At 40.1% G+C, this 27,512-nt stretch overlaps 2 protein-coding genes across 12 annotated transcripts in view; one reads left to right on the forward strand and one right to left on the reverse strand.

Moving 5' to 3' along the window:
• Positions 1 to 15,576, reverse strand: RWDD2B (RWD domain containing 2B). Of its 7 annotated transcripts, none has more exons than XM_064380082.1 (6): positions 15,241 to 15,576; positions 4,757 to 4,874; positions 3,007 to 3,232; positions 2,852 to 2,919; positions 2,373 to 2,735; positions 1 to 1,265 (listed from the first exon to the last, which is right to left on the reverse strand). In XM_064380082.1, exons 3-6 carry the CDS (start codon positions 3,211 to 3,213, stop codon positions 1,031 to 1,033), a joined length of 873 nt encoding a protein of 290 aa, XP_064236152.1. In that variant the 5' UTR covers positions 3,214 to 3,232; positions 4,757 to 4,874; positions 15,241 to 15,576; the 3' UTR covers positions 1 to 1,030. The 7 variants fall into 7 exon arrangements, with proteins under 7 accessions (XP_064236152.1, XP_064236151.1, XP_064236150.1 ...); XM_064380081.1 differs by having other exon boundaries at positions 4,757 to 4,894; XM_064380080.1 differs by lacking the exon at positions 15,241 to 15,576 and adding an exon at positions 9,755 to 9,901.
• USP16 (ubiquitin specific peptidase 16) overlaps positions 15,339 to 27,512 on the forward strand; it is a 25,409-nt gene continuing 13,235 nt past the window's right edge. Inside the window, exons 1-11 of one of the 5 annotated variants that reach the window (XM_012446773.2) lie at positions 15,339 to 15,479; positions 16,400 to 16,462; positions 18,508 to 18,609; positions 20,764 to 20,942; positions 21,197 to 21,300; positions 22,070 to 22,173; positions 23,059 to 23,246; positions 24,106 to 24,201; positions 24,806 to 24,936; positions 25,239 to 25,326; positions 26,384 to 26,462. In XM_012446773.2, the coding sequence (XP_012302196.1) occupies positions 18,549 to 18,609; positions 20,764 to 20,942; positions 21,197 to 21,300; positions 22,070 to 22,173; positions 23,059 to 23,246; positions 24,106 to 24,201; positions 24,806 to 24,936; positions 25,239 to 25,326; positions 26,384 to 26,462 (1,030 nt within the window). In that variant the 5' untranslated portion in view covers positions 15,339 to 15,479; positions 16,400 to 16,462; positions 18,508 to 18,548. Of the gene's footprint in view, positions 15,480 to 15,837; positions 16,125 to 16,399; positions 16,463 to 18,507; positions 18,610 to 20,763; positions 20,943 to 21,196; positions 21,301 to 22,069; positions 22,174 to 23,058; positions 23,247 to 24,105; positions 24,202 to 24,805; positions 24,937 to 25,238; positions 25,327 to 26,383; positions 26,463 to 27,512 lie in introns of those variants that run through there. The other 4 variants (XM_012446778.3, XM_012446763.2, XM_012446785.2 and 1 more) reach the window with 4 other exon arrangements.

The raw sequence follows: 27,512 nt of genomic DNA on the forward strand, positions 1-27,512 counted from the left end.
ACCAGGTAGTGTGTTTATTTACTGCTAGGTCAATTTGGCAAAAACAAATGCACAGAAAGCCATTTCCAAAACAAAAAAAGGTCAGAATACAATTTGCTAAATTTTCTAAATTACTAATTTGATGAATTGTTGAGACTTGTTAAAAAAGTTCGGGCCCTACTCATGCCTCAGCCTTGTGTAAGGGAAGCCCAGGAGCAGGGCAGAGCATGAGTATACAAAAATAGAGATGAACTGCAAACTCCACTTCAGAAAAACTTCGCCTATTTGTGTATCAAAAGGCTGGGGTAAATGCAAAACTAAATCTCTGAAACACTCTGTTTGACAAACTAGCTTTCAACTGCTAGTAAAAAAAAGCCTAGAAATTAAACAAAACTGGTTTTATTTCATAAGACATCTAGAGATATGTAGCAGCTGGTATTGGGTCAGCAGCTCAACAATGTGGCAACCGGCATGTTCTTGGTTCTCTTCACCCTTCCTTCTGTTGTGGTTCAAATAACTCCTCCAGCTCCAGCCATCACTTCGGTGTTTATGGCATCAAGAAGGGGAAGAGGAGGCCTAGCTGCATATATGTCTTTAATCAGGAAGCAGTTTTCCCAGAAATCCCAAGGCCAAAGCTGTTTTCTCAGGCCACTGATAGTTGCTAGTTGCAACAGAGGCTGAAAGGGGGCAATTAGCTTTTCTGGGTTCTTCAGTGGAGGCAGGTAAGGAAGGGAAGAGTGGGATGGGAATGGCTGGCAAATTGGAGCACCAATATTACCTTTATGGATAATAAATTTCTTTTCAAAATGAGCAACTGATATGTGAAGAAATACCTAACAACAATTTTAAGGTTAGAATTTGAAACTCAGCTCTGCTTTCAATCATGACATTTTTAACAGATGCATTTCAGCAATACTGCTTTTTCCTTGTCCCCCACTCCCCAACATTCTAGAATGGAACTAAAATGAAATTACTTAATCTTTCAAGAAAAAGGTGTGGGGGAAAGCAAAAGGTCAACAGTGACAAGATAGTTTCAACTACTCTTTTGCTGTCATTGTCCTTCTACACCAAAGAACATCTGGAAAACATCCCCACATGCTTTGGCATTTAAGAACTGATACAGCTGACCGAAGTCCATGTGGTTTCCTCTGGCTCCATTAACACTGAACACTTTTTCTTCAAAAATGGAAAATTTCCTTTGTCTTTCCATTTCATCATTTGTGCCATCAAAAGGAATGTCTTCTCGATGGCGAACTAAAATTCTCTTCCAGTTTAATTTTCTGAGTCTGAAAAGAAATTTCCAAAGTAAACATTTTCAAAATGTATATTCTAGGGCACTTAAAACAGAAGTAATAAAACAGACTTATCAATGCCTTTTCTTAGAAGCAGTCTACTTTTTACTTTGTTTTTTTTTTATAACTTTATTTATTCATTTAGTAGAGACAGGTCTTGCTGTATTGCCTACGCTGGTTTCAAACTCCTGGTTTCAAACTGGCTGCAAGTGATACTCCTGCCTCAGCCTCCAAAAATGCTGGGATAACAGGTGTGAGTCATCACACCCTGCCAAGAAGTCTACTTTTATATCACAGGGATTTATTTTAATCATATATGATTCTGGTCATAATCCCATCCCCAAACTCATTTGTTGCCATTACTCTGGCCTTGTATCAGTATTTTAGAAATGTAGGAATTACTGAATCCCAAACTACTAATGGACCTTCTCAGAAATTCATTTAGGATATCAGTAAAGAAATGAGAAGACTAGTGGCAATTCTAATGCTTCTAGAAAGCCCCTTACTTCATAGGGTATCCAGTTTGAAGCATCACTAAGATGAAGGAAGAAGCAGATCCATGGAAGTGGATGGGGTCATATTGTCTTGGGCAGGGGCTCAATTCATTCAGTGTATAATTACAGAATGTCTCCTACACGCACTTGTCAGGTGAGGGGGAAAATGCTGACTACATGTGATTTCTGCCGTATCAACCAACTTGAGAATGAATCCCGTATTTAGATCCACATCTTTAATACAGTCATGTGTTGCTTAACAACAGTGAGACATTCTGAGGAATGCATCTTCAGGCTATTTTGTTGTTGTACCACCATGATAGAGTGTACTTACACAAACCTAGATGGTACTTTTTTTTAATTTATATTTTTTCATGTGGAAAACCAAATGTCCCAGCACCATTAATGAATATCACTCTGATATTCAATAGTGGGAAGATCAAGTGCCATATATCAGGTTTCTGTATGTGCTCCGTTATAATCTTATGGTACCACTGTTTTATGTGTGGTCCATTGTTGACCAAAATGTCACTAGGCAGCACATGACTGTATCTTGTTTAGTATTAAAATTATTGACATGACTTTACATACGTATGTGAAAGCAAACCTTGACCAGAATTCTTCACAGGCACTTTGTGGGCCTTCCACACAAACAACACCAGGTTTTCCAGGCATGCTAAATCCAGACAGGGAAAGCTCCTTTGCCCACTCTAGAATATTCTTTCTTTTGCATTTGTTATAGATATGATGGCTGTAGATCCAGAGTCTCGTGAAGATGAGGTCGATTGACTGGACTGGACTTCCTGTGGTGGGTGAAGATGAAGAATCTCTGCTGACATAGCCAGCAGCGTGTTCTCTAACCCACTCTGTGGCATTCAGTATACAAACATCTCCATGACAATGTTTTTGCAAGAATGCAGTCAGATCTGTGTTCAGCTGAGTCTGCTGGGATCGACTCAATAATACTGATCTAATAGAAAAGGTATAAGAAAAAAATTACTTTGGAACAGAAAACAAACTCAAGAATTGCTTTTCTTCTCAGATTAATTTTGACCTCTAAAGTTGGCCAGAACTTCTGTAACGTACCTGACAGTAATTTCAGGCAGAACTGCCGGGTATTTAAAGGGAAGAATACAGGCCAGAGAAAACATCACCTGATGAAAGAGAAGAAGAAATAGTACACTAACCAATGTTTGAAGTCTCAACATGTTTCAATTCTTTCAAAAGCAAAACTGAATTACCATTGTTTCCTCAGATACATCCAGGTTCATATTGATAGTAAAGTAAACTTTTGAAGATCGCCCCTCCATTGTCTTCTTTTCAATACAGTCTTTCAGTTCTGCTACAGCCAGCTGGTCATTCACTATGAGCTCATTCTCACCAGGGAACATACTGGCTAGCAGGTCTAACTCAGCAAGCTGGGCCTCCGCCTGCTCTATCTCAATCATTTTTGGACATCTGTAGTTTCTAAGGAAGTAAAGATAACAGAGACAATTTACATATGCAATCTTGGAAGAATTCAACAGATCAACATAAGTACTAAAATTATATTTGATTTCTTCATAAATTGTACAATTTAATTAGTCTCTTTCCCCTTTACTTTCAGATATAATATGCTAAGTCCTATGCTAAGACCAGCCTGGGCAACATATTGAGACCATCTCTATAAAAAAACAAAAACAAAAAACCTCTTAATAGTAAGTAGACACCACATTCCTCTCTGTCTAGATGGTTGAGAGGACATTTTGAGCTACCATAATGGGCAACTTCATCAAAGTAAACCAATTATGTAGTTAAAAAGCTGTATCAATAATATAGCCAGAAGAGAGGATATGTCTGGTTACATTGGAAAACCAGAATGAACAGACTAAGTCAGAGAGTGGTTATGTGGATGGTCAATTTCTTCTTTTTAAGTATATATTATTGTTTATTAGTTAGTTTTTTTTTTCTTTTCCTGAGACAAGGTCTACCTCTGTCACCCCAGCTGTAGTCCAGTGGCATGATCCCAGCTCTCTGCAGCCTTAACTTCCCACACTCAAGCAATCCTTCCATCTCAGACTTCTGAGTAGCTAGGACCACAGGTATGCACTGCCAGCTACATTTTTTATTTCTAGAAACAAGGTCTTGCTATGTTGCCCAGGCTGGTCTCGACCTCCTCGACTCAAGCAATCCTTCCACCTCAGCCTCCCAAAGTGCTAGCATTACAGGCGTCAGCCACTGTGCCTGACATTTATTTGTTTTTAAGAAGCAGAAGAACATAAAGAGGAAATAAAGGCTAATTGTCCCGTAGCTTAAGTAACCCCTGTTAACATGAAAACATTTTAGGCATTATACATATACATATATGGGAAATGCTGGTATAATGTATAAATATATACAATGTGAGATATATTACAGTATATATATTTAAAATGTATCCAAAGGGTATATGATGTACTTTTTCTTCCTATTTCCTATCTCCCTCTCCACCAAATATATTTTGTAGATCTATTCACTGTCAACATATAGTGATCTACCTCATTCTTTGTAATTGTTGTCTGTTATACTGAATCATGTAGATATGCCATAACTTACTTCTTTACCTATTGATGGGCATTTGGGTTGTCTCCATATTTTTACTAATATGAACAATTCCATAATGCAAGTTCTTTTTATATATACAGTATGGTAAGCTGAATACTGTGTATTCAAGAATAAACTTATAGAGGTAGATTGTTGGAGCGACAGGTACATTTTTAATTTTGACAGATATTGCCAAGTTGCTTTCCAGAAAGTTGCCACACAGAAGTTTAAAATTGTACCCAGTCCCCTGCTTTTCTTTTCTTTAAAAATTCTTAATACATAGTTCCTTTTGGTCTAGCACAGTGGTTCACACCTATAATCTCAGCACTTTGGGAGGCTGAGGAGGGTGGATAGCTTGAGTCCGGTTCAAAACCAGCCTGGGCAACATAGCGAAATCCTGTCTCTACTAAAAAATACAAAAAAAATTACCTGGGTGTGGTGGTACATGCCTGTAGTCCCAGCTACTTGAGAGGCTGAGGTGAGAGGATTGCTTGAGCCTGGGAGGTGGAAGTTGCAGTGAGCCGAAATCACATCACCACGCTCCAGCCTGGGTGACAGAGCAAGACTCTGTCTCAAAAAACAAACAAACACAAAAGACCCTAAACCATAGTTCCTTTTATCAATCTCTTCTTTTACAGATTTCAAGCTGTATATCTTTTTTTTTTTTTTTTTGAGACAGAGTCTTGCTTTGTCGCCCAGGCTGGAATGCAGTGGTGCGATCTCAACTCACTGCAACCTCTGCCTTCCAGACTCAAACAATTCTCCTGCCTGAGCCTCCCAAGTACCTGGGATTACAGGCACAGGCCACCATGCCCAGCTAATTTTTTGCATTTTTAGTAGAGAGTAGAGGCAGGATATCATCATGTTGGCCAGGCTGGTCTTAAACTCCTGACAGGTGATCTACCCGCCTTGGCCTCCCAAAGTGCTAGGATTACAGGTGTGAGCCACTGTGCCGGGCCACAACTGGTTTAGTATTTATCCTAGACAAAAGCAATCCTAATTGGGCAATAGAGTATATGGGCACAATTCTTTTTTTTTTTTTTTTTTTTTTGAGATGTAGTCTGATTCTGTCGCCCAGGCTAGAGTGCAGTGGCGTGATCTTGGCTCACTGCAACCTCCGCCTCCTGGGTTCAAGCGATTCTCTGCCTCAGCCTCCCAAGTACCTGAGATTACAGACGGGGTACTTGGCCAACCTGGTCTTGAACTCCTGACCTCATGATCCACCTGCCTTGGCCTCCCAAAGTGCTGGGATTACAGGAGTGAGCCACTGTACCTGACCTGGGCACAATTCTTATTTGTGACTTTTCAGAGTCTTGTTAGATCCCAATATGCACTGTGAATTTCCAAGAGGGGTGTTCAGTATGTCGGACTCCTGAACATGATTTTCCAGGCCAAATGACATTAGCCCTCCTCTCCACAGAACAGAGCAGAATCCCTTGCTTTGCCATGTAGTCACCTGATTTTAAGTAGTTTAAATATAAGCATCTTCATAGAAGATGGTGGGTAGTTTTGGTAATACTTATACATATATTAATATATATTTACTAATATGTCTATTAATGTTTAATTTGAAGTTTTCCTTTTCTAATAACTGTTGGAACTACAACATTCCTCCTTTCTTTAATCATAATGTTTTTTCTTTTTTTTCTTTTTGAGACAGAGTTTTGCTCTTGTTGCCCAGGCTGGAGCGAAATGGTGTAATCTCGGCTCACTGCAACCTCTGTCTCCCAGGTTTAAGCGATTCTCCTGCCTCAGCCTCCCAAATAGCTAGGGTTACAGGCATGCGCCACCACACCTGGCTAATTTTTTGTATTTAGTACAGATGGGGTTTCACCATATTAGTCAGGCTGGTCTCGAACTCCTGCCTCAGGTGATCCACCCACCTCAACCTCCCAGAGTGCTGGGATTACAGGCATGAGCCACTGCGCCCAGTCTAATCACAATTGACTTTATATAATTTTATATCCCACTTTTGTAACTTGGTATCGTAACAAACATTTGGTAGTATTTTTTTTTTGAGACGGAGTTTCACTCTTGTTACCCAGACTGGAGTGCAATGGCGCGATCTCGGCTCACCGCAACCTCTGCCTCCTGGGTTCAGGCAATTCTCCTGCCTCAGCCTCCTGAGTAGCTGGGATTACAGGCACGCACCACCGTGCCCAGCTAATTTTTGTATTTTTAGTAGAGACGGGGTTTCACCATGTTGACCGGGATGGTCTCGATCTCTTGACCTCGTGATCCACCCGCCTCGACCTCCCAAAGTGCTGGGATTACAGGCGTGAGCCACCGCGCCCAGCCATATTTTTTTTTTAAACAAAATCCTCATACATATTTTAAATCCCTGGACTTACTGGAATTCCATGTACATATTTGCTATTCTGTTTTGGAGTTGAGAAACATAGGAAACAACTCCTTAGGTGGTTATTAGAGAAAGTGCATTTACTTTGTTTTTTATTGGAGTGGCTCTGTTACCAGTGTTTGGATTCTATTACCAGATTGCCAAGGTGTAACTCCTGGCTCTGCCACTTATGAACTGCGTGACCTTAGGCACGTGGCTTAATTCATCTGTGCTGTAGTCTCCCCAATTCCATAACTGGGATGACAGGGTTGCTGTGAAGATTAGAAGATAATCTGTGGAAAGTGCCTGGTAATAAAGTACTTTTTATATGTGTGCTTGCTACTATTTACTAGAGTAAATTTTAAATGAGTGCTTGCTATTATAATTATTAATTAAAAAAAATTTTTTTTTTTGAGACAGGGTCTAGCCAGAGTGCAGTGGCACGATCTTGGCTCACTACAACCTCCGCTTCCTGGGTTCAACCGATTCTCCCACCTCAGCCTCCTGAGTAGCTGGGATTACAGGTGTGCGCTACCACACCAAGCTAATTTTTGTATTTTTAGTAGAGACAGGGTTTCACCATATTGGCCAGGCTAGTCTCGAACTCCTGACCTCAAGTGATCCACCTGCCTCAGCCTCCCAAAGTGCTGGGATTACAGGCATGAGCCACTGTGTTGGGCTGCTTGTTACTATTATTATTATTGATCGTCATTTCAACAAATGTTTCTCAAGCACTTCTTATGTTCTAGCATTGGCACTAAGATAACAATGAATGAAAGTAACAAAACAGCTCTACCTGTGGGAGGATACCATGACATCAAAAAAACGTAATTTATATGCCCAGTCCAGGTGTTGTGGCTCATGCCTGTAATCCCAGCACTTTGGGAGGATGAGGTGGGCAGATCACCTGAGGTCAGGAGTTTGAGACCAGCCTGGCCAACACTGTGAAATACTGTCTCTGCTGAAAATACAAAAATTAGCCAAGTGCGGTGACGCACGCCTGTAGTCCCAGCTACTCTGGAGGCTGAGGCAGGAAACTCACTTGAACTGGGGAGGTGGAGGCTGCAGTGAGCTAAGATCGCACCAACTACACCCCTGCCTGAGCAACAGACTGAGATTGTCTCAAAAAAAAAAAAAAAAGAATTTATATGCCCAGTGAATAACCGTTATGAAAAAGTCTGAGGAAGAAAACAAGTTAAAGGGAAACAATGGGGCAGCAGAAGTTGAGACTACACATGGGGTTGTCAGGAAAGACCTTTCTCCTAAGGTGACTGTAGTGAAGACTTTAAGGAATTGAAAAAGGAGGCCCTGTGTTCTTCTTGGCCAAGAGTGTTCGAGGGAAAGGGAACAGCATGTTCAAAGGCCTTGAGGCAGGAGGGTGCTAGACAGCTGGCCAGGGCAGAGTGAGCTGGGGACAGGGGATAGAAGAGTTTAGTAAGGAAACGTGGAGCAGTTTGTGTTGGGACTACTACAGCATGGCCAGAATTCTGAATTTTATCCTGACTGACACCTAAGAGCCACTTGAGAGGTCTGACTTAAACACACTTGCTGCTATGGAGAATAGTGAAGGGAAAAGTGGGGTGACAAGATAGACACTGCAATAACTAGGGAGAGAGGATGGTGGCTTACATAGGATTACAGTGGTCAAGACAGTAAGCTTCAGCTTCTGGATATATGGAAAGAGCAGAGGCAACAGGATTTACTGATGAATTATATGAGACATGTAAGAATGACTCCAAGGCTAGGCGGAGGTTGCAGTGAGCCGAGATCGCGCCATTGCACTCCAGCCTGGGTAACAAGAGCGAAACTCCATCTCAAAAAAAAAAAAAAAAAAGAATGACTCCAAGGCTTTAAGCTACTGGAAGTATGGATCTGCAATTTATTTAGACGGTGATGCTCATGGGAATCTGAAGCTTGGTTTTAGATGCAAGTAATAAGTGCCTACTAGGACACCTGTTAAATCGAGATGTCTAGCAGGCAGTTAGATATACAATTTTGGAGTCTATGAGACTCAGCTGGAAATATAATTTTGGGAGTCAACACTTATTTAGAGCTATGTATTTGTTTAAAAGTCTCCCAGGGAGTAAGTAAAGTTGGGAGAGGGTCCTATTGAATTTGGGATATCGAAGATGGAATTAGCAAAGTAGTACGGGACGGAGGGACACTTGAACGGACAAGTAGGGGAGTGATGTCACAAGTCATTATCTGCCAAATTATTTTCGCTGAACAGATTTCAGTCCTTCCAGAAAATTCTCAAGATAATTTTATGACTCAAGATTTCAGCGAATGCTTTAAGAAAATACTCTGTGGCCGGACGCGGTGGCTCACGCCTGTAATCCTAGCATTTTGGAAGGCAGAGGAAGAAGAATCGTTTGAGCCCATGAGTTCAAGACCAGCCTGGGTAACACAGGGAAACCTCGCCTCTAGTATTTTTTTTTTAATAAAATATATTCAAGGCCGGGCGCGGTGGCTCACGCCTGAAATCCCAGCACTTTGGGAGGCCGAGGCGAGCGGATGACGAGGTCAAGAGATCGAGACCATCCTGGCCAACATGGTGAAACCCCGTCTCTACTAAAAATACAAAAAAATTAGCTGGGCGTGGTAGCGCGCGCCTGTAGTCCCAGTTACTCAGGAGGCTGAGGCAGGAGAATTGCTTGAACCCGGGAGGCGGAGGTTGCAGTGAGCCAAGATTGTGCCACTGCACTCCAGTCTGGCGCCTGGTGACGGAGTGAGACTCTGTCTCAAAAATAAATAAATAAATTAAATTAAATATATTTAAGAGAACGTAGACTGAAACTTAAGATTTCTGCGTGGAATAATTTCTTTTCCTTGCAGATTTGTTTTGAAGAACAGAATACGGTGCTCAGAAACCCAAGCCGCGAGGCTCTCAGGAAGAATGCCCAGCACGCAGCCGCCCCCACACTCTGATTGTGCCTCGGGCGAGGTCTCCTGCGGCAGCAGGGAGCCAATGCCAAAAGCCGAGCCCACCGATGGGCGCATGCGCACCCTGTCAGGCACGTTCGGAAAGAGTTGCAGCGTGGGAAAGCCCTGTGGCACTCACCACTGGCGCTAGCGGAGGCAAGACTCACCTTGAGCCGTGGCCCCCTCACTGCTGTACCCCGGGTTCCTCGGCTGTACGGACAGCTCAATTTTTTATCAGGAGGGAGCCTCAAATTCTGGCATACTGCGATCCAAAACTTACAAAGCGCCTCAGTCGACGACCCACTGGAAAAAAGAGGGCGCGCACTTCGGCTGGCGCATGCGCGCGCAAGACCGCGGGCCGGAAGCTGGAGCTGGCCTGTCTGGCGCCGTGTCCGCCACTGTTTGTCTCCGGAGTTGGAAGGACGGACGGAATGCTTTGTCCCTGCTCAGTTGCAGTTTTCTTCTTCTTCTTTTTTTTTTTTTTTTGAGACGGAGTCTCGCTCTGTCGCGCAGGCTGGAGTGCAGTGGCGCGGTCTTGGCTCACCGTAGCCTCCGCCTCCCGGGTTCAAACGATTCTCCTGTCTCAGCCTCCTGAGTAGCTGGGATGACAGGCGCGCACCACCGTGCCCAGATAATTTTTGTATTTTTTAGTAGAGACGAGGTTTCACCATGTTGGTCAGGCTGGTCTCGAACCCCTCACTTCAGGTGATCCGTCCGCCTCGGCCCCCCAAAGTGCTGGGATTACAGGCCTGAGCCATCACGCCCGGCCAGAGGTTTTCTTAATACCTTTACATGCCAGCCCCGTTTTCATTTCACAGCGGCTGTCACTGTCGTATAGCGGGCACTTTTCAGGGACAAGGGATTGGTCCATTAATGCTCCTCAAACTCGAAGGTGCCTAGGAATAGTTTGGGGATTCTGTTGAAACGCAGTAGGTAGGGGTAGGGTTCTAAATTCTGCATGTCTAATATCTTCCCACACCATGGTGATCCTCCTTGTCCCTGAATCATGGAGGAGAAGGGCAATTAGGGAGATGTGAGCCCGGATGCAGGTGGCCTTGCCTATCTTAGGCGTTCTTGCCCAGTAACCAAGCTGGGAGGATCCGTGTGAATGCTTATTTATTTATCCTTGTTAATAAAAGGACAGTTTGAAGAAAGATGCTGACAGGAGAGTAATTGGAAATATTTTTCTTCCCAATCCAACTATATGCAATATGCATCTTTGTAATACTCATTTTAGAAATGTCATAGATAAGATTTGTAAACATTGACATTTAGCAATACTAGACATCACTGCTAGCTCTTCCCCACCCCTTTTTTGAAACAAAAAGATGATAGTATGTAGGTCTCCATAAACTACATCTGCGTGGTGTTTCATAAGCGTTTTTCAATGTCATCATTTATTTTTTCCTCCAACATTTATATGGAAAAAATTCAAGTGTAAAGCAAAGTCGAGAGAATTTTACCGTGGAGCAGATCTCAAGAGAAGGGGAAGGAAGGATTTAGCAGTATCTGAAGACATTTTGGGTAGTCACAACTGGAAGGATGCTATTGGTATGAGGTAGGTAGAGCCCAGGGATGCTGCTCAACTTCCTACAATGAACAGGACATCCCCCAACAACAACGAATTTGCTGGTCGAAAATGTTGATAGTGCTGAGGTTGAAAAACACTGACCTGGAGGTATAGAATTTAATCTACCAGCTCGGTCACATATCTCATCAATCTATCTGTTTTCTTTTCTTCTTCTTTTTTTTTTGAGAGGGAGTCTCACTCTTTCGCCAGCCTGGAGTGCAATGGCGCGATCTCGGCTCACTGCAACCTCCTCTTCCCAGGTTCAAGCAATTCTCCTGCCTCAGCCTCCCCGGTAGCTGGGACTACAGGCGTGTGCCACCACGCCCAGCTAATTTTTATATTTTTAGTAGAGACGGGGTTTCACCATGTTGGCCAGGATGGTCTCAATCTCTTGACCTCATGATCCGCCCACTTCAGCCTCCCAAAGTGCTAGGATTACAGGCATGAGCCACTGCGCCTGTTCAATCCATCTGTTTTCATACATTTCAAAGTAAACTGCAGACAATACACTTCTAAGTACCTCTAATGCACAGCACTGGAGTTCGAATTAGGTATTTTTTATTTATTTATTTTTTCAAATTAGGTATTTTTAAGGTTAAAATGAAATGCATATCTTAAATACATGTGAGTTTTTAATGAATGCATATACCTATGGAACTCAAACCATATTAATGTATAGAACATTACCATCACCCCGGAAAGTTCTTTCATGCCCTTACTCAGTCCCCACCCAGTTCTCCCAAAACGTAACGACTGTTCTGATTTTTTTCTCCACCATACTTATTTTTCCCGTTCTAGAACTTCATATGGTTGTAGTTATGCAATAGGTATTTTTGTGTAAGGCTTCTTTCACTCAAGGCAATATTTTAAAGATTTGTCTGTTACGTGTATCAGTTTCTTCTGATTTCTTGGTAGTATTCCATCATAAATATACCAATTCCATTCTTGTTTTGATAGAAACCTGGGTTGTTTTCAGTTTTTTGGCTGTTATAAATAAAGCTGCTGTGAACATTCTTATACAGCATTTTATTTCTCATGACTGTATCTTTTTAATAAATATTTATTGATCACTTACTATATTCCAGGTACTTCCAGGTATTAATTATAGCCATGAACAAGACAAAGATGTCCCATCTCTCAAAGAGCTTACATTTGCACATTTCTGTGTCTGTATGAAGAGGGATAAACATAAAGGTAAAAATAAAAAAATTATGGCTGGGCGTGGTAGCTCATGCCTGTAATCCCAGCACTTTGGGAGGCCAAGGAGGACTGCTTGAGCCCAGGGTTTGAGACCAGCTTGGGCAACATAGAGAGACCTCTACAAAAAATACAAAAATCAGCCAGGTGACGGGGCGTGTGCCTGTAGGCCTGTACTTCTAGCTACTCAGGAGGGTGAGGTGAGAGGATGGCTTGAACTTGGGAGGTTAAGGCTGCAGTGAGCTGTAACTGCACCACTACACTCCAGCCTGGGTGACAGAGTGAGTCTCTGTCTCAAAAAAAAAAAAAAGAAATTACCAGATAGTGGTGGATAATTGCTGGGCAGAGAAGTAAAGTAAGGTGATGTGAGTGATCAGATGACTATGTTACCTAGGTTGCCCTGTAACTGCGAGGAAGTGACTTTTAAGGCATGTTAGAGGCTGGATATGGTGACTCACACCTGGAATCCTAGTGCTTTGGGAGGCTGAGGCTGGAGTATCGCTTGATGTCAGGAGTTTAAGACCAGCTTTTGTAGAGACACGGTAACTTCAAAAAATAAAAAAGCCAATGGGGTGGTACCCACTTGCAGTACCAGCTATGGGAGGCTGAGGCATGAGGATCACTTGAGCACAGGAATTCAAGGTTACGGTTAACTATGATTGCACTTCAGCCTGGGCTACAAAGCCAGACCCTGTCTCTAAAATAAGTAAATAAAAATAAGGTGTGAACAGAGTAACAATAAGATTTACCAACCCCGGAAGATCAAAGGGAAGAGCCTTTTAGACAGGAAGCAGGTGGTACAATGACCCCAAAGCTCTGTTTTAAAATGGGCGGGGGCAAAAAGCCTGCACTTCTGGAGCTTGGAGAAGAAAACTTTTAAAAAATCAGGAGGCTGAGGCAGGAGAATTGCCTGAACCCAGGAGGCGGAGGTTGCGGTGAGCCGAGATCGCGCCATTGCACTCCAGCCTGGGTATCAAGAGCGAAACTCCGTCTCAAAAAAAAAAAAAAAAAAAAAAAAAAAAAAAAAAAAATCACCTCATCCCACTCCTATTCTTTCTTGCTTGAGAGCTGGAGCCTTTGCCCTACCACATATCCCTGGAAGTGCCCAGGATTTGTCTTGGGCTTTCAAACTTTGCACAGTAGCTGCTACTAACTTTTTGAGATATACATTCCCAGGGGCTCAGTCCTGCCTCATCTAAATCACCAGAGACCAAACAAGGACCAGCCCAATATCTCTTGGACTTTAATGTCATAGTGTTGTCAGAATAAAGAGAAAGATGAAACTAGGCCAGGCATGGTGGCTTATACTCCTGTAATCCCTGCACTTTGGGAGGCCAAGGCAGGTGGATCATGTGAGGCCAGGAGTTTGAGACCAGCCTGGCCAACATGCTGAAATCTCATCTCTATCAAAAATTACAAAAGTTAGCCAGGTGTGGTGGCATGTGCCTATAATCCCAGCCACTTAGGAGGCTCAGGCAGGAGAATTGCTTCAATCCGGGAGGTGGAGGTTGCGTTGAGCTGAGATCGTGCCACTGCACTCCAGCCTAGGCAACAGAGTGAGACCATGTCTCAAAAAAAAAAAATTTTTTTTTAATTATCTCAGCAGTAAAATGCAAGAGAACTAATTTCCCCCCAAATTTAACCAAATGTTACTTTGATTATTAGTATGCCACCATCTTAAACTCCTTTTATCTGACTAGTAAGGATAGACATTTATTTTGTGACCAATTGTTCTTTTGTGGTGAATTACCTATTTACATTCTTTGACTATTTTTCTATAGACATCTGCATCCCTCCACCTCTGCCCCCTTGATAGCGATTACTATCTTCTCTACTAAACTAAGACTCCAGGGCAGAGAGGCCTGTTTAATTCATTTGAGGGAAGGCTTAGCACAAAGTGTGCACTTACATATTTTCTTTTCTTTTTGAGATGGAGTTTCGCTCTTGTCCAGGCAGGACTGCAATGACGTGATCTCTGTTCACTGCTACCTTCGCCTCCAGGGTTGAAGCGATTCTCCTGCCTCAGCCTCCCAAGTAGCTGGGATTACAGATGCCCGCCACCACATCAGACTAATTTTTTGTATTTTTTTTTTTTTCAGACGTTTCTCACTCCGTCGCCCGGTGGCAGGATCTGCAACCTCCACCTCCCGGGTTTAAGCGATTCTCTTGCCTCAGCCTCCCGAGCAGCTGGGACCACCGGCGTCCATCACTACGCCCGGCTAATTTTTATAGTTTTTAGTAGAAACGAGGTTTCACCAAATTGGACAGGCTGATCTCGAACTCCTGACCTTGTGATCTGCCCGCCTCGGTCTCCTAAAGTGCTGGGATTACAAGCGTGAGCCACCGTGCCCGGCCAATTATTTTTATTTTTATTTTTAGTAGAGACGGGATTTCCCCATCTTGGCCAGGCTGGTCTCGAACTCCTGATCTCAGGTGATCCACCCACCTCAGCCTCCCAAAGTGCTGGGATTAGAGGCGTGAGCAACCGCGCCCGGCCTCGCACTTACACATAGTTTCCACGAATCAACAGTAAATATTTTAAAACTACCCTCCTCTCTAGCAATTTCTCTTTAACACCGACTTTCAGTTCTGCTTTAAAATTCACTCTCGCTGCGTTTTTTATTCTGACATGGTGCAGGAAGGTAAATTCAAGACAACTTATTTACTGAATTTTAGCAGTCGACAGAAAGAATTAGGGAAACAAAAATTCAAGTGTTCCCCCTCTTAGCCTCCAAATGTAATGTGTTCCAGAAAGGTAACCACCTAGGAGACTCCAAGGCTCAGACCACCACCAGATGCCTACACTTCAGAAGCATTTATATAACTCCATGGTTACGACAGAGACCAAAAAACCCACTGACAACCAAACCCTATATCCGAACTTACGGCACGAGTCGCACGCAAGCGCAGATTTACCAGCGCCAGAGCCGACGGTCGGGGCGGGGGAGAAGGAAGGGGAGCGCGTAGCCACTTCCCATAATGCCGCGTTCCGGAAGTTGTTGCTTTCCAGGGGTCACTCTGGCTTCGGCTCCGTCGCTCTCAATTCGCCACCAGAAGGAAGACGGAGCTGGCTGTCCAGCCCAAAGGCTCATGAGGGGATGCAGTTATGGGCTCTGTCGCCGTGGGTGAGTTCTGGGCCGGCTGCCTCGCAGTCGTCGCTCGCCTGACTTCCTGCCTTCGGAGAGCCCCTATTTTCCGCCCCAACCTCGTTCTCTTCTTGAAGGCCCCTCTCCTTAAGCGTGTAACCCGGCTACTTTTCGTTACTGCGATCTCATTGGCTGCACGTCCTGTCAGCTCCAGGAGCTGGCAAATGAGATGCCGCTGCTGGCGCTTCTCGACCCCGTGGACCCCGAGCTTCCCCTGTGGGATCGGAGCTGTTAGAAGGGGAGGAGAGGGGAGATGTGGCAGGCGTCGAGCAAGTGGGTGGGTGGCAGGGACTGCCCTATGGGTTGGGGCTGGGTTTGCAGCCGCGTTCATACGGTTAATAGGAAAAGCACTGTCACCTATCCAATTGAATATACCTAAGAGAGGACCGATCTACGCAAAACTTGAAAGCCACGTTAAGACCTGCTGACAAAGTTTTCCACACGCTTACATTTTTAATGGAACCGAGTAGGCGGGGGAAGACTGGGAGGGCAGAGAGAGAAGAGACTTGGAATAATGTGAGAGCCGGCAAGACTAGCTTTGATTTTAATTTTGTGTGGAGTCCTGCAAAGAGTCATTTCAATAAGACGCTAAAGCTCATCCGCTGACGCTACTTGAAAAGTGTAGTAAGTTTATTGATGTTTTATAGCTGATGGCAGTCACAATACTCTCTCCTCCTGACACGAGTTGCCTTTATAGTTGCCAGAAATTTACTGGGGCTCTTTCCGCAGCACTGGAGTGACCCCTCTCTGTCCTCTGCCTGCAGCAATTAACAATTCGTCTTTCAAGTTTTCCTACGGAGTCTGAGCTGCTGCAGTCCTCAAAACATTTATTAGTGCTGTGTGTCTTCACTACTGCAGATTTCTGACTTCTTATTTTTCGCCCTTTTCTTTTTCACCAGAACTTGGTTGCTTCATTCTTATGTACCTACCTTTGCACCTTGTAACCATCCTTTATGCCTCAGGTACTATTCTGTTCTTCTATTTCAATGCAAGAAGTATTGCTTCAGGACCTGCTAGGTACTAACATTATGCTAGATATTATAGGCAGTTCCAAAGCTTTGCCTGAATCTATCTATTTTTCTAAGAACTTTAGATTCTGCTTAGAGAAACAACATAAACCTAGATTAAAGATTTAAAAAATATACTGGAATATCTGATAAGGGGACAAGATGATTAGAGCACGCCATAAATACTGAGGAAGCTCAGTGGAGAGGTTAATTTAGAGTAGAATGATTAAGGCTTCCTTGAAATGGAGAACTTGGAAGATTGGTAAGATTTGGATAGATAGAATATTATAGCTAGAAATCAAAGGCACCAAGGCCGGGAGAGGTGGTGTGCAAAGTGTTTTGGTGTGGAGTATAAGAGACAGACTTGACCAGGTGCGGTGGCTCATGCCTGTAATCCCAGCACTTTGGGAGGCCGAGGCAGGTGGTTCACCTGAGGTCAGGAGTTCAGACCAGCCTCGCCAAGACAGTGAAACCCCATCTCTACTAAGAATACAAAAATTAGCCGGGCATGGTGGCAGGTGCCTGTAATCCTAGCTACTCGGGAGGCTGAGGCAGGAGAATCACTTGAACCTGGGTGGCAGAGGTTGCAGTGAGCACTGCACTCAAGCCTGGGCAGCAGAACAAGACAGTCTCAAAAAAAAAAAGAGACTTGATTGGCAGGTAAAAAGTGGTGGTCTTGAAATGCAAACATCTGCGTTTTACTTTTTTTTGTAGAGATAAGAGTGTTGCTTTGTTGCCCAGGCTAATCTTGAACTTCTGGCCTCAAAAAGTCCTCCCATCTCGATCTCCCAAAGTGTTGGGAATACAGGCCAGACAGCATCTCCCTTTTAGCTTATCCCTGTTACCCTGTGTGATCTTTCACCATTTTTTTAAATGAATTTTTAGCGAAATGTCTCTATTTAAAGTGTTGCTATGAAAGTCCAGTGTGATAATGTTTGTGAAACGGCTTTGAAGAGCAAAAGCGCTATATAATAATTATAACTTTAGTCAGTTTTTGTTGTTGTTGAGGGATAATAGAGAGTCAGGATTAGCAGAGCATTGGGGCCAAATTTATAAAGGCCTATGAGTGCAGAGTTTAGGGAGTATGGTTTGGGAAGCTGTTAAATGCTTTCAGTCAAGAGAGTGATGTGATAAAAATGGCATAACTGGAAGATGAATCTGATACTGAAGTACCACACCGATTAGAACTAGTTGGATTGGAGGCAAGAACTTGGGTGCTATTTTTTGTATTTGTTTCTAAAATCTGTAATTTTAGATAGGTAGACCTGTATGTACTTTGAGCACTTTTCATGTTTTCTAAATTTGAATTGTTGACTAAAAAGGTGAAGATTTTATGTGCAGCTAGATTTGTCATAGGCTTCCAAAGTGGTTTTGGCAATAATATAATAATGTAAGTAGTTGAGAATGCAGTTGTAATCAATTTCCATTTAGCTAATGCCCTTAGGAAATCCTGGTGTGGAAAATGCACAACAGTGTATCACTTTTTGTATTTGGCTTTGAAGTTATTTTGCAAATTTTCTAACTCCCTTCAGGAGGTTGTTGTTAGAATTATTTTTAATTCTTATTAGAGAAATTATCAATTTAATTTGCATAGACTGCAGAGCTAAGAAAGGTAGCTTAGAAGGAAACACAATCAGTTTTCTGTTTAAGAGTGCCACCATTACTTCACATGTATGTAGTGAGGAGTCAGCTTCCTACAAGTGTCAAGTTCTGACACTGTTTAAGATCTGTGTAAGAAGACCAAGGTTCTCTCCTGACTTTTACATGTATTGAAAACCTCTTAAGCTTGCTAAGAATCAGTTTCCTATGCTGTGAAAAACAGGGGAGATAACTATTCTATATACTTGAGTTCCTATTGAAAATTAGTTGATTATATCTGACTGGTCTTTGTAAATTACAAAGTGTGATAGACATGCATAATATATGTGGCTTAGTTATATTACTGACTCCTAGAGAAATACTTTTTTCTTTGGTCAAGCTAACTTTATCTTGTTTTCTAGATTGTTATTTTGTATTAGTAAGTAATCCATAAAGTGCCAACATGGGAAAGAAACGGACAAAGGGAAAAACTGTTCCAATCGATGATTCCTCTGAAGCTTTAGGTATATTTCATTGACTGAATCTTTAATGTTCTTATCTCTACATGGATATATGTTTTAAAATATGAAAATGGTATAAAAGTGCATATTATTGTAATATTATCTGCATTTTAATGTAAAGTTTATATGTCATTTAATAGTCTTCTACTTTCTGTTTTTTTTTTTTGAGACTGTCTCTCTCTCTGACACCCAGATTGGAGTGCAGTGGTGCAATCTCAGCTCACTGCAACCTCCGCCTCCCAGGTTCAAATGATTTTCTCCTGCGTCAGCCTCTGAGTAGCTGGGATTGCAGACATATCCCACCACAGCCAGCTATTTTTTTTTTTAATAGAGACCGGGTTTCCCTATGTTGGCCAGGCTGGTCTTGCTCCTGGCTTCAAGTGATCCTCCTGCCTCGGCCTCCCGAAGTGCTGGAATTACGTGTGAGAGCCACTGCACTTGACCTTCTACAACTTTTTTTTTTTTTTTTTTTTTAATTCTGAGACAGAGTCTGGCTCTGTCACCCAGGCTGGAGTACAATAGTGTGATCTCAGCTCACTGCACCCTCCACCTAGCGGGTTCAAGTGATTTTCCTGCCTCAGCCTCCTGAGTAGCTGGGATTACAGGTGTATGCCACCATGTCCAGCTAATTTTTGTATTTTTAGTAGAGATGGAGTTTCACCATGTTGGCCAGGCTGGTCTTGAATTTCTGACCTCAAGTGATCCACCTGCCTTGGCCTCCCAAAGTGCTGGGATTACAGGCATTAGCCAGCATGCCCGGCCTTCAACATTTTTAATGGCATATTATTGCACTGACCAAAGACCATGAATGCATATTTCATGATTTATATAGATAATTTTCTACTGTTACAGATTTAGATAATCTTTAACTTTTTAGTATTATGAATGAATCAGTAATAAACAACTTTATAGCTAAATCTCTGTGTACATCCAAATATTTTCCTAATACACATCCTAGAAATATAATTTTTGAATCAGAGGGTATAAAGACTCTTGATTTCATTGCTAAATTGCCATTCAGAAATGCTTTACTAATTTACAGGCCTCCTTGCAGCATAATAAAGTGTCCATTTCCCTGAACCTTCATCAGCACTGGTTAGTATCATCTGTAAAAATCTGTGCTGATTTGATAGTTGAAAAGGATACCTTCTTTTTCTAGTTTGTATTTCTTTGACTACTGAGATTTGGTAGTTTTTCCACATGATCCCATTTGCATTTATATTTCTTTTCTTGGTGCAAGATCGTTGGACATAAAACTAATTATGCCACTTCAGTAGTTTCTAAACCTCCAATGTTCCTGAAACAACTCAGACACTGTAGAGTGGTTTGCAAAGCTCTTTACTTATCTTGGCCGCAACAGAGTTTTTAGCCTCAGGTTCTATGAAGTCAGAAAGACTTGAGTCTAAATTCTTGCATAGATACTCAATAGTGATATGGGCACTAAATCTTAGTTTTCTCATTTGTCATTGGAACTAATAGTGTCTTCTAGGGTAATTATAAGGATTAAATGAGATAATGTATGCCAAATATTTAACAAAGTTTATAGAAAGTATTAATATCAGCAATTTTTATTACTATTATCATCTTCTAGGATTGCACAGATGTTACCTCCCCTGTGAAACTTTTGGTGACTTCAGCCGTCTCTTCTTGTGCTGCTACACCATGTTTTGGAGATACTTATAAATTGATTTATTTAGCTCCCTTTCCTTCCAGAATGTGAGCTACTCAGAGAAGAGCTGTGACTTGGTCTATTTTGGGCTCCTGAGCATTTAGCACAGTGCTTTCCCTATAGTAGGTGTATTACTGACTGAATGAAGGATGTTTTCTATAAATCTTTAGAGATAAAAGGAATCATAAATATGATAAAGAGCCTTAATTTAAAGGAAATAGCCAAATAAATTGAAATGAATTTGTAGTGGGGGGCAGTAGTGTTTATATTTAGGACTTCAAGAAAGCAAAACTTTACAAATTTGTGTCTTATCTCTTTATTACATATTTATCCCATATTCTTCAAATATCAAACAAGTTTAAGTTCAGAATATCTAACAGTTTCTTTATAGAGTAAATTTCATTTTTGACATATGAATCAAGGATAAGTTTTAAGATTAACTGAAGAAAGTCATTTTTGTTGTTATATGTTCCTTTTCTATTTAATAGAACCTTTGTGCAGACACATTAGAAAAGGATTGGAACAAGGTAACTTGAAAAAGGCTTTGGTGAATGTGGAATGGAATATTTGCCAAGACTGTAAGACAGACAATAAAGTAAAAGATAAATCTGAAGAAGAAACAGAAGAAAAGCCTTCAGTTTGGCTATGTCTTAAATGTGGCCATCAGGTATACTTACATTTTAAGATCAATTTGGGATTTTAGAAAACTCTTTGAACTTATTTCAGAAGGTATTACCTGAAAGTACAGTTGCCTGTGCATTTATAAGTTTTAACAAAATACAGATTCTAATGTTTTCTTTTGAAGATTGGTAAGAATGGCAGAATTTCATGAACCACTTCCTTGTTTACGATAGATTGTGAATTTTCCCCTCTTGGTGAATTTTTATGGCTGTGAGGTTTATGATTATGGTTTTTTTTTAGGGCTGTGGCAGAAATTCTCACGAGCAGCATGCCTTGAAGCACTATATGACACCACGATCTGAACCTCACTGTCTGGTTCTTAGCTTGGACAACTGGAGTGTATGGTGAGTTTCAGTTCCTCTGCCTGTTGGGTGGAAATTATTTGAAATATTGGAGAATGGAAATGTTTGTGTATGTTTAAGAAGAAAGCAATTTAAAATTTTTGTAGCATTTTTAAAAATACCATCACTTTCAGAAAGCGTTATGAGAAGCTTTTACTCGGACATTTGCACAAACACAAAAATTGTAACGTAGAAGACTTAAGAATCTTTACCCCTTTGTTTTTCTTGCTTGTGATATTATAAGGCATATAGTGGAGATAAGGACACTAAGAACAAATTTCAGATAAATAAAAATGTAATAAAATTTTGGCTATGAATTTGCATGAAAATAAATGTCGGGCTGGTGTCTTATAGATGCTACATTGTAATATCATTAAAACAGATTTTTACATCTTAAAAATTATTTTCACAGTGGTCTTCCCTGAATGACATCTTTCAGTTGTAAAGGTTGTTACTTTTGTTGGTGTAGTTCTGTATTTTGAAATACATGTAGAAAAATCTTTTGACTTTAATGTTATAATCAGTACAGTAAAATGTGTGGAGTATTTCATCGTACCACTTAAATGTAGCCATAATTCTGGCTAATCTTATTAATAATAAACCAGAGTTAATATGCATAGTCGTCTTCAGGAAAACAGAATTTTTACTTTCAGTTTCTCTAATAGAATACGTTGTTGGTTACATACTCTGGATTCCAGGAATTATTATTTATCTCCCTTTTTTAGTTGTCAGTTCATCATTTTTCTTCTCTGTGATTTTTTTTGGGACACAGGTGTTACATATGTGATAATGAGGTCCAGTATTGTAGTTCAAACCAATTGGGTCAAGTGGTTGATTATGTTAGAAAACAAGCTGGTATTACAACTCCAAAGCCAGGTACAATAATTTCTTTCTTTAATATACACTAAATGTTGATTTGTGTATCTGCCGATACTCAGGTTTGTTATACTACTTAGCATTATATGCAGCTGAGTAACATTAGTTACGGTTGATTTCAAACTATGAAACTATTTTTGGTTTAACTATAAGGTATTAGAAGGGATGTGAAAAATGATCTAGTAGATGTGATGAAGGCCATAGACTAAGGTAATAGGCAATAGGCCTGTTCCCATAACCCTGGCAAGGCTTACTATAGACCTGCCTTATACTCTTCTTACTGTAGTACATTTTACAATAACAGGATTTCAGTTTGTCTGCTGGAATAATATAAAAGTAAAGCATTTGTGATTCCTTCTAATGGTCAGATATTTCTTAGGTTATTTCCATGAATAAATTAATTGGTTGACATACAGCATTTGCTTTAAGCATATTCTTTAAGTTTTTATCGTCACGAAAGTCTTTGTCACGGCCAGAATTATTTGTTTTTACTATAGGATTGATTTTTAGCCCACAGAATTCATTAAAAACTTTCTTTCATGTTCACGTTCTTTACTTGATTGTTTTATATTCTTAATTTCACAAGGTATGTTCATTTGTAAAGAATTTTTGAGCAGTAAAAAAGGGAGACTTATACCAAAGCATATACTGTTTGGTTTTATTTGTCAAACTAATGCTTACTTTAGGTCTGAGTATTTTTTATTGGTTCTTTTTTTTTTTTTTTTGATGGCAATTTACTTGTATTTATTTAAAATCAAATAGGTGGAAAATAATGACTTTAGGTAAAACTCACAAACTCTAGTACTGTTTCCCAAGTATACTTTTGCATTCAATATGACTGTATTTCACGTTTTGCTAAGTCTTTTCTTCTTTTTTTTTTTAAAGCAGAGAAAGATAATGGAAATATTGAGCTTGAAAATAAGAAATTAGAAAAAGAGAGTAAAAATGAACAAGAGAGAGAAAAGAAGGAAAACATGGCCAAAGAAAATCCTTCCGTGAATTCTCCTTCCCAGTTAACCGTGAAAGGACTCAGCAATTTGGGAAACACATGTTTTTTCAATGCAGTTATGCAGGTACATTGTCATTTTTTTTCCCTTTTAAAAAAGCTATCATTTTCCTCATAGAATCTGCTACTTGAGGTTTTTTTCCCCCTAAGTAATTTATTTCTATGTATTCAAAGAAAACTTTTTTTTTCTTGAGACAGGGTCTCACTCTGTCACTTAGGTTGGAGTGCATTGGCACCAGCTGGGCTCACAGCAGCCTCTGCCTCTTAGGCTCAAGTAATCCTCCTACCTTAGCCTCCAGAGTAGCTGGGACTACAGGCATGCACCACCACTCCTGGCTAGTTTTTGTATTTTTTGTAGAAACGGTTTCACCATGTTGCCTCGGCTAGTCTTGAACTCCTGGTCTCAAGCAATCCACCCACATTGGCCACCCAAAGTGTTTGGATTACAGGAGTGAGCCACTACGCATGGCCAAAGAAAACTTAAGGAAAGTTTTATTGCATGACATAACACAGTTAGTGGGCACTGGGGTGCAGTGGGTTTGAAATAAATATTGCTGCTTCCCTGATGGAGCTTGCAGTTGGGTGGCGGAAACACAGGTTAACCTCATACAGAAGCATATATGTAGCTACAAGTGGTGGTAAGTGGTTGTGAGAAAATCATGGTGGAGGACTGGGGATAGCTACTTCTGATTGGGTGGTGGGAGAATGCCCCACGGAGGTGATGAATAAGCCCAGAACTAAAGTAGTTGTGACCCAAAGTAGAGTAGGGAGAGAAGCATCTGTAATTTTTTATTTCCCAAGTATAGATACAATAGTGATTTAAGTGTTGCTTATGATTTTGTTTTGATAAAATAGACACTTACGAAGTATTTGAGTTGATTTGCCTTTAAATAATTTTTTCTTTTTTTTTTCATCCTACATTCTAGAACTTGTCACAAACACCAGTACTGAGAGAACTACTAAAAGAAGTGAAAATGTCTGGAACAATTGTAAAAATTGAACCACCTGATTTGGCGTTAACAGTATGTTCTTTAAACTTTTTCTCATCTGTAACTTTCCTCTCTGAATGTCTGCTTTCTAAATTATTTTAAATAATTAACAATAATAATAATCGTTTCCACCATTTTTGTTTGTTTTGTTTTATTTTAGGCTACTAAGTTAAACAGTTTCAGGCAAATAGAAGTTATAAGGAGCCTTTACGTTTGTTTGCTTTGTGTATGCTTTGCTTTTCTATGCTCAAATGTTAAGCCTCCTTCTTGGGAATGTGTATGTGTTCGTGAAGGCTTAGGCTTACATTATTATTTTTAACATCTTAAGGTGACTTAAGAGCTGTGTAACCAAATAAATAACTACCTTATCCATTTTGATTATTTATATTTTGGTTTGGCTCTTTCAGTTCTTAGATAGTAAGTGTTCTGGATGATCTAAAACTAAAATAGTAGAGCTGAATTCTGCATTAGACAGTCTATAACCAACAGTTTCTATATTTTTTGATATACATTTTGAACTTTTAAATGGGGCAATTCTGTCAGGAACATTGGCAGTATATGTTAATTAATTACATTATAGTAAAGTCAGTGATTCCAAAATTTGACTGAAGAAAGTAATTTCTTTTCCCATATTCAGGAACCTTTAGAAATAAACCTTGAGCCCCCAGGCCCTCTTACTTTAGCCATGAGCCAGTTTCTTAATGAGATGCAAGAGACCAAAAAGGGGATTGTGACACCTAAAGAACTCTTTTCTCAGGTCTGTAAAAAGTGAGTATCCACTTTGATTGTGCTTTCAGTGCCTCAGTGATTGAGATGCTGAGAAATGATATACAAATATTAATAGCATTAAAGTCAACCCTATATATGCAATAAGGCATAGTTTTTTTCATTTGTATTTTAAAATACATTTTATGATAGTTGAATCTCCCAAGGGTGTTAATGGACTAAACGGAAATTTGGAGAAACTAGAACTCTCTGAGATTTCGGATATGATCCTAAGATTTTTCTAAAAATAACTTCATATCTTAGTAGACTGATCATTGCTTTTCTGTCTTTTTGTTTTTCTCTAGAGCAGTGCGGTTTAAAGGCTATCAGCAGCAAGACAGCCAGGAGCTGCTTCGCTATTTATTGGATGGGATGAGAGCAGAAGAACACCAAGTTAGCATGTTATGACCATTGTATTTTATAATCCTATCTTCATAAGCTTTCTGTCTCATTTGATACCTTATGAGTTATTAAAAGTGAAAGCTAGTTATTAAGACCATCATACTTTTAAGTTTTTTCTTACACCAGCTTTTTCAACTAGTATGTTTTCACCATTAGAATGAGTCCAGAGAATTAGCAATGATTCTCTTTCTCATCATGGCTTAAGTTTAGTTGATGTTTACAGCATTAATGTTCTTTAAAGATTCTGTTTACTAACCTCTATGAGGAGAGCTGCCAAATATTGGAAAATGTTTCTCCCAAAATAGTTCCCAGGTGCAGCACACCCTTACTCTTATTCCAAGTCTGATTTAACACTGTTTTTTGAAACTAGGAAGTATTTTCTCTTTGTAACAGTCAGGGAACATTTGTTGCATTTTAAAATTTTTGTTCATTGCCAGGATATAAAATAATGTATTTGGGGATATGAATTAGTGAGTACTAATAATAGTGATGATAGCTAATAACTAATATTTATTTTGCATTTATTTTATGCCAATCACTGTTTTCAGTGTTTTATATTAGTTCTCTTCCTTCGTTTTCACTAAGTTTCTGCGAGGTGAACACTGTGATTTTTCTTACTCAATAGATTGAGAATCTAGACTGTAGAGAAAAATTCAGTACCTAGTGTAAGGTCCCCCAGAAATATTGGAGCTGGGCTGTTGTAAGTACTAGAGTCAGTCCTTGTGGCTCTCACGTAAACATTCTGCTTGTAGGACAAACTATTTCAGTTTCTTTTCAAAGGAGGTGGGCATGTTCTGAAAAGCTTTGGTTTGAAAAGGCTTAAGATCTTGAAATGATAAGGTAATATCTTCATTCAATGGTTAGTGGTTGCTTTGCAGGCATAATTCCTTTTTAGCTCCTTGAATTAATTTTGAAAATGTTGTTTTGGAATATTTAGTAAATATGGGGAGCTATAGCTTGATCACTTTCTTGACTTGATTACATATTTTCTAAGGAAAATAAAATTTAAAATTTAATAGTATATATATATCCATTTTATTACTTTTAGAGAGTGAGTAAAGGAATACTTAAAGCATTTGGTAATTCTACTGAAAAATTGGATGAAGAACTAAAAAATAAAGTTAAAGGTAATGTCTCACTTTTTGAACTAAAACAATATAGTTGAATTCCTCTGTACCTTAGGACAAGATTGCTGGTACATGTATTTCTAAGTCCACAATTATTAATGTATAATTTCTCTTTATCAACATTGATTAGTAAAAATCATTCAGTACTTCAGAGGTGAACAGTTTTAACCTATATTGTATTCTTTTTATGTATTAAAGATAAAGCTAAGATGAATTACAATTTTACTTTTCAAAAGCTTAAAATTCTAATTAGCAGTAATACATTAATTATGTTTGTTAGTGTGAGTTCTCAGTAGTTGGTTTATTAATCACGGAGCCAACTTAGTTCTTATTGTGTGGCATGTAAAGATTAGGATCGGTCTGCCCAGTAGAACTTCGTATGTTGTTGGAACTCTTCTATATCTTTGTTGTTCCATATAGAAGCAACCAGGCATGTGTGGAGCCTGAAATGTGACTGGTGAAACTGAGGAACTGCATTTTAATTTTTATTTAATTGTAATTAAATTTAAATAGCCATAAGTGACTAAGGGCTATTGTATTATAAAGCACAGATTTGAATCAACTCATAGCAACTCTTTGCTTCCTTGGTGCCATTTAGAGCCTGGCCAGTAATGGAGAGAATTGTGCCTGCTGGCATTTTCTGTCATAAAAGTGTTTCTGCATAAATTATCATTTGAATAATGCTTATAGGTTTCACATATTTGGAAAATTGGCTGAGCAAGTAGTAAAAAGATTATTTCTGGGAACATAGGGAAATAAGAGGAAGATTTTGTTTGAAACATTTTCCTGAGGTTTTTCTTTTGTTTCTAAAATATGAAAGGAGTTCAGTCTTAGAGTTCACAAAACAAGTTACATGCATTTTCTCTTCCAGTTTGCTACCGTGGTATCTTTTATCAGTTTTGAATGTTAGAATGTTAGAGCTAGAACTAAGGAGCTAGACTGTCATTCAGCCCAGTCAGTGCTTTTCATTTAACACCAGTGGAGAAAGAGAGACAAAAAAGTCTCTCTGACTTGCACAGTTTACTTCCCACTAACTAAATTTTGGATAAG

This window comes from Aotus nancymaae, unplaced genomic scaffold (assembly GCF_030222135.1).
Source record: "Aotus nancymaae isolate 86718 unplaced genomic scaffold, 86718_ANA_hifiasm-v0.15.2.pri h1tg000022l_1, whole genome shotgun sequence".
Lineage (NCBI taxonomy): Eukaryota > Metazoa > Chordata > Mammalia > Primates > Aotidae > Aotus > Aotus nancymaae.

What these genes read in the sequence shown, in the direction of transcription:
- RWDD2B (XM_064380084.1), bottom strand. Translation starts at nt 3,213, where the DNA reads ATGATTGAGATAGAGCAGGCGGAGGCCCAGCTTGCTGAGTTAGACCTG. An exon ending in ATGTATCTGAGGAAACAATG is followed by an intron (nt 2,920 to 3,006) that starts GTAATTCAGTTT and finishes CTCTTTCATCAG; the next exon opens with GTGATGTTTTCTCTGGCCTG. An exon ending in CTGCCTGAAATTACTGTCAG is followed by an intron (nt 2,736 to 2,851) that starts GTACGTTACAGA and finishes CTTTTCTATTAG; the next exon opens with ATCAGTATTATTGAGTCGAT.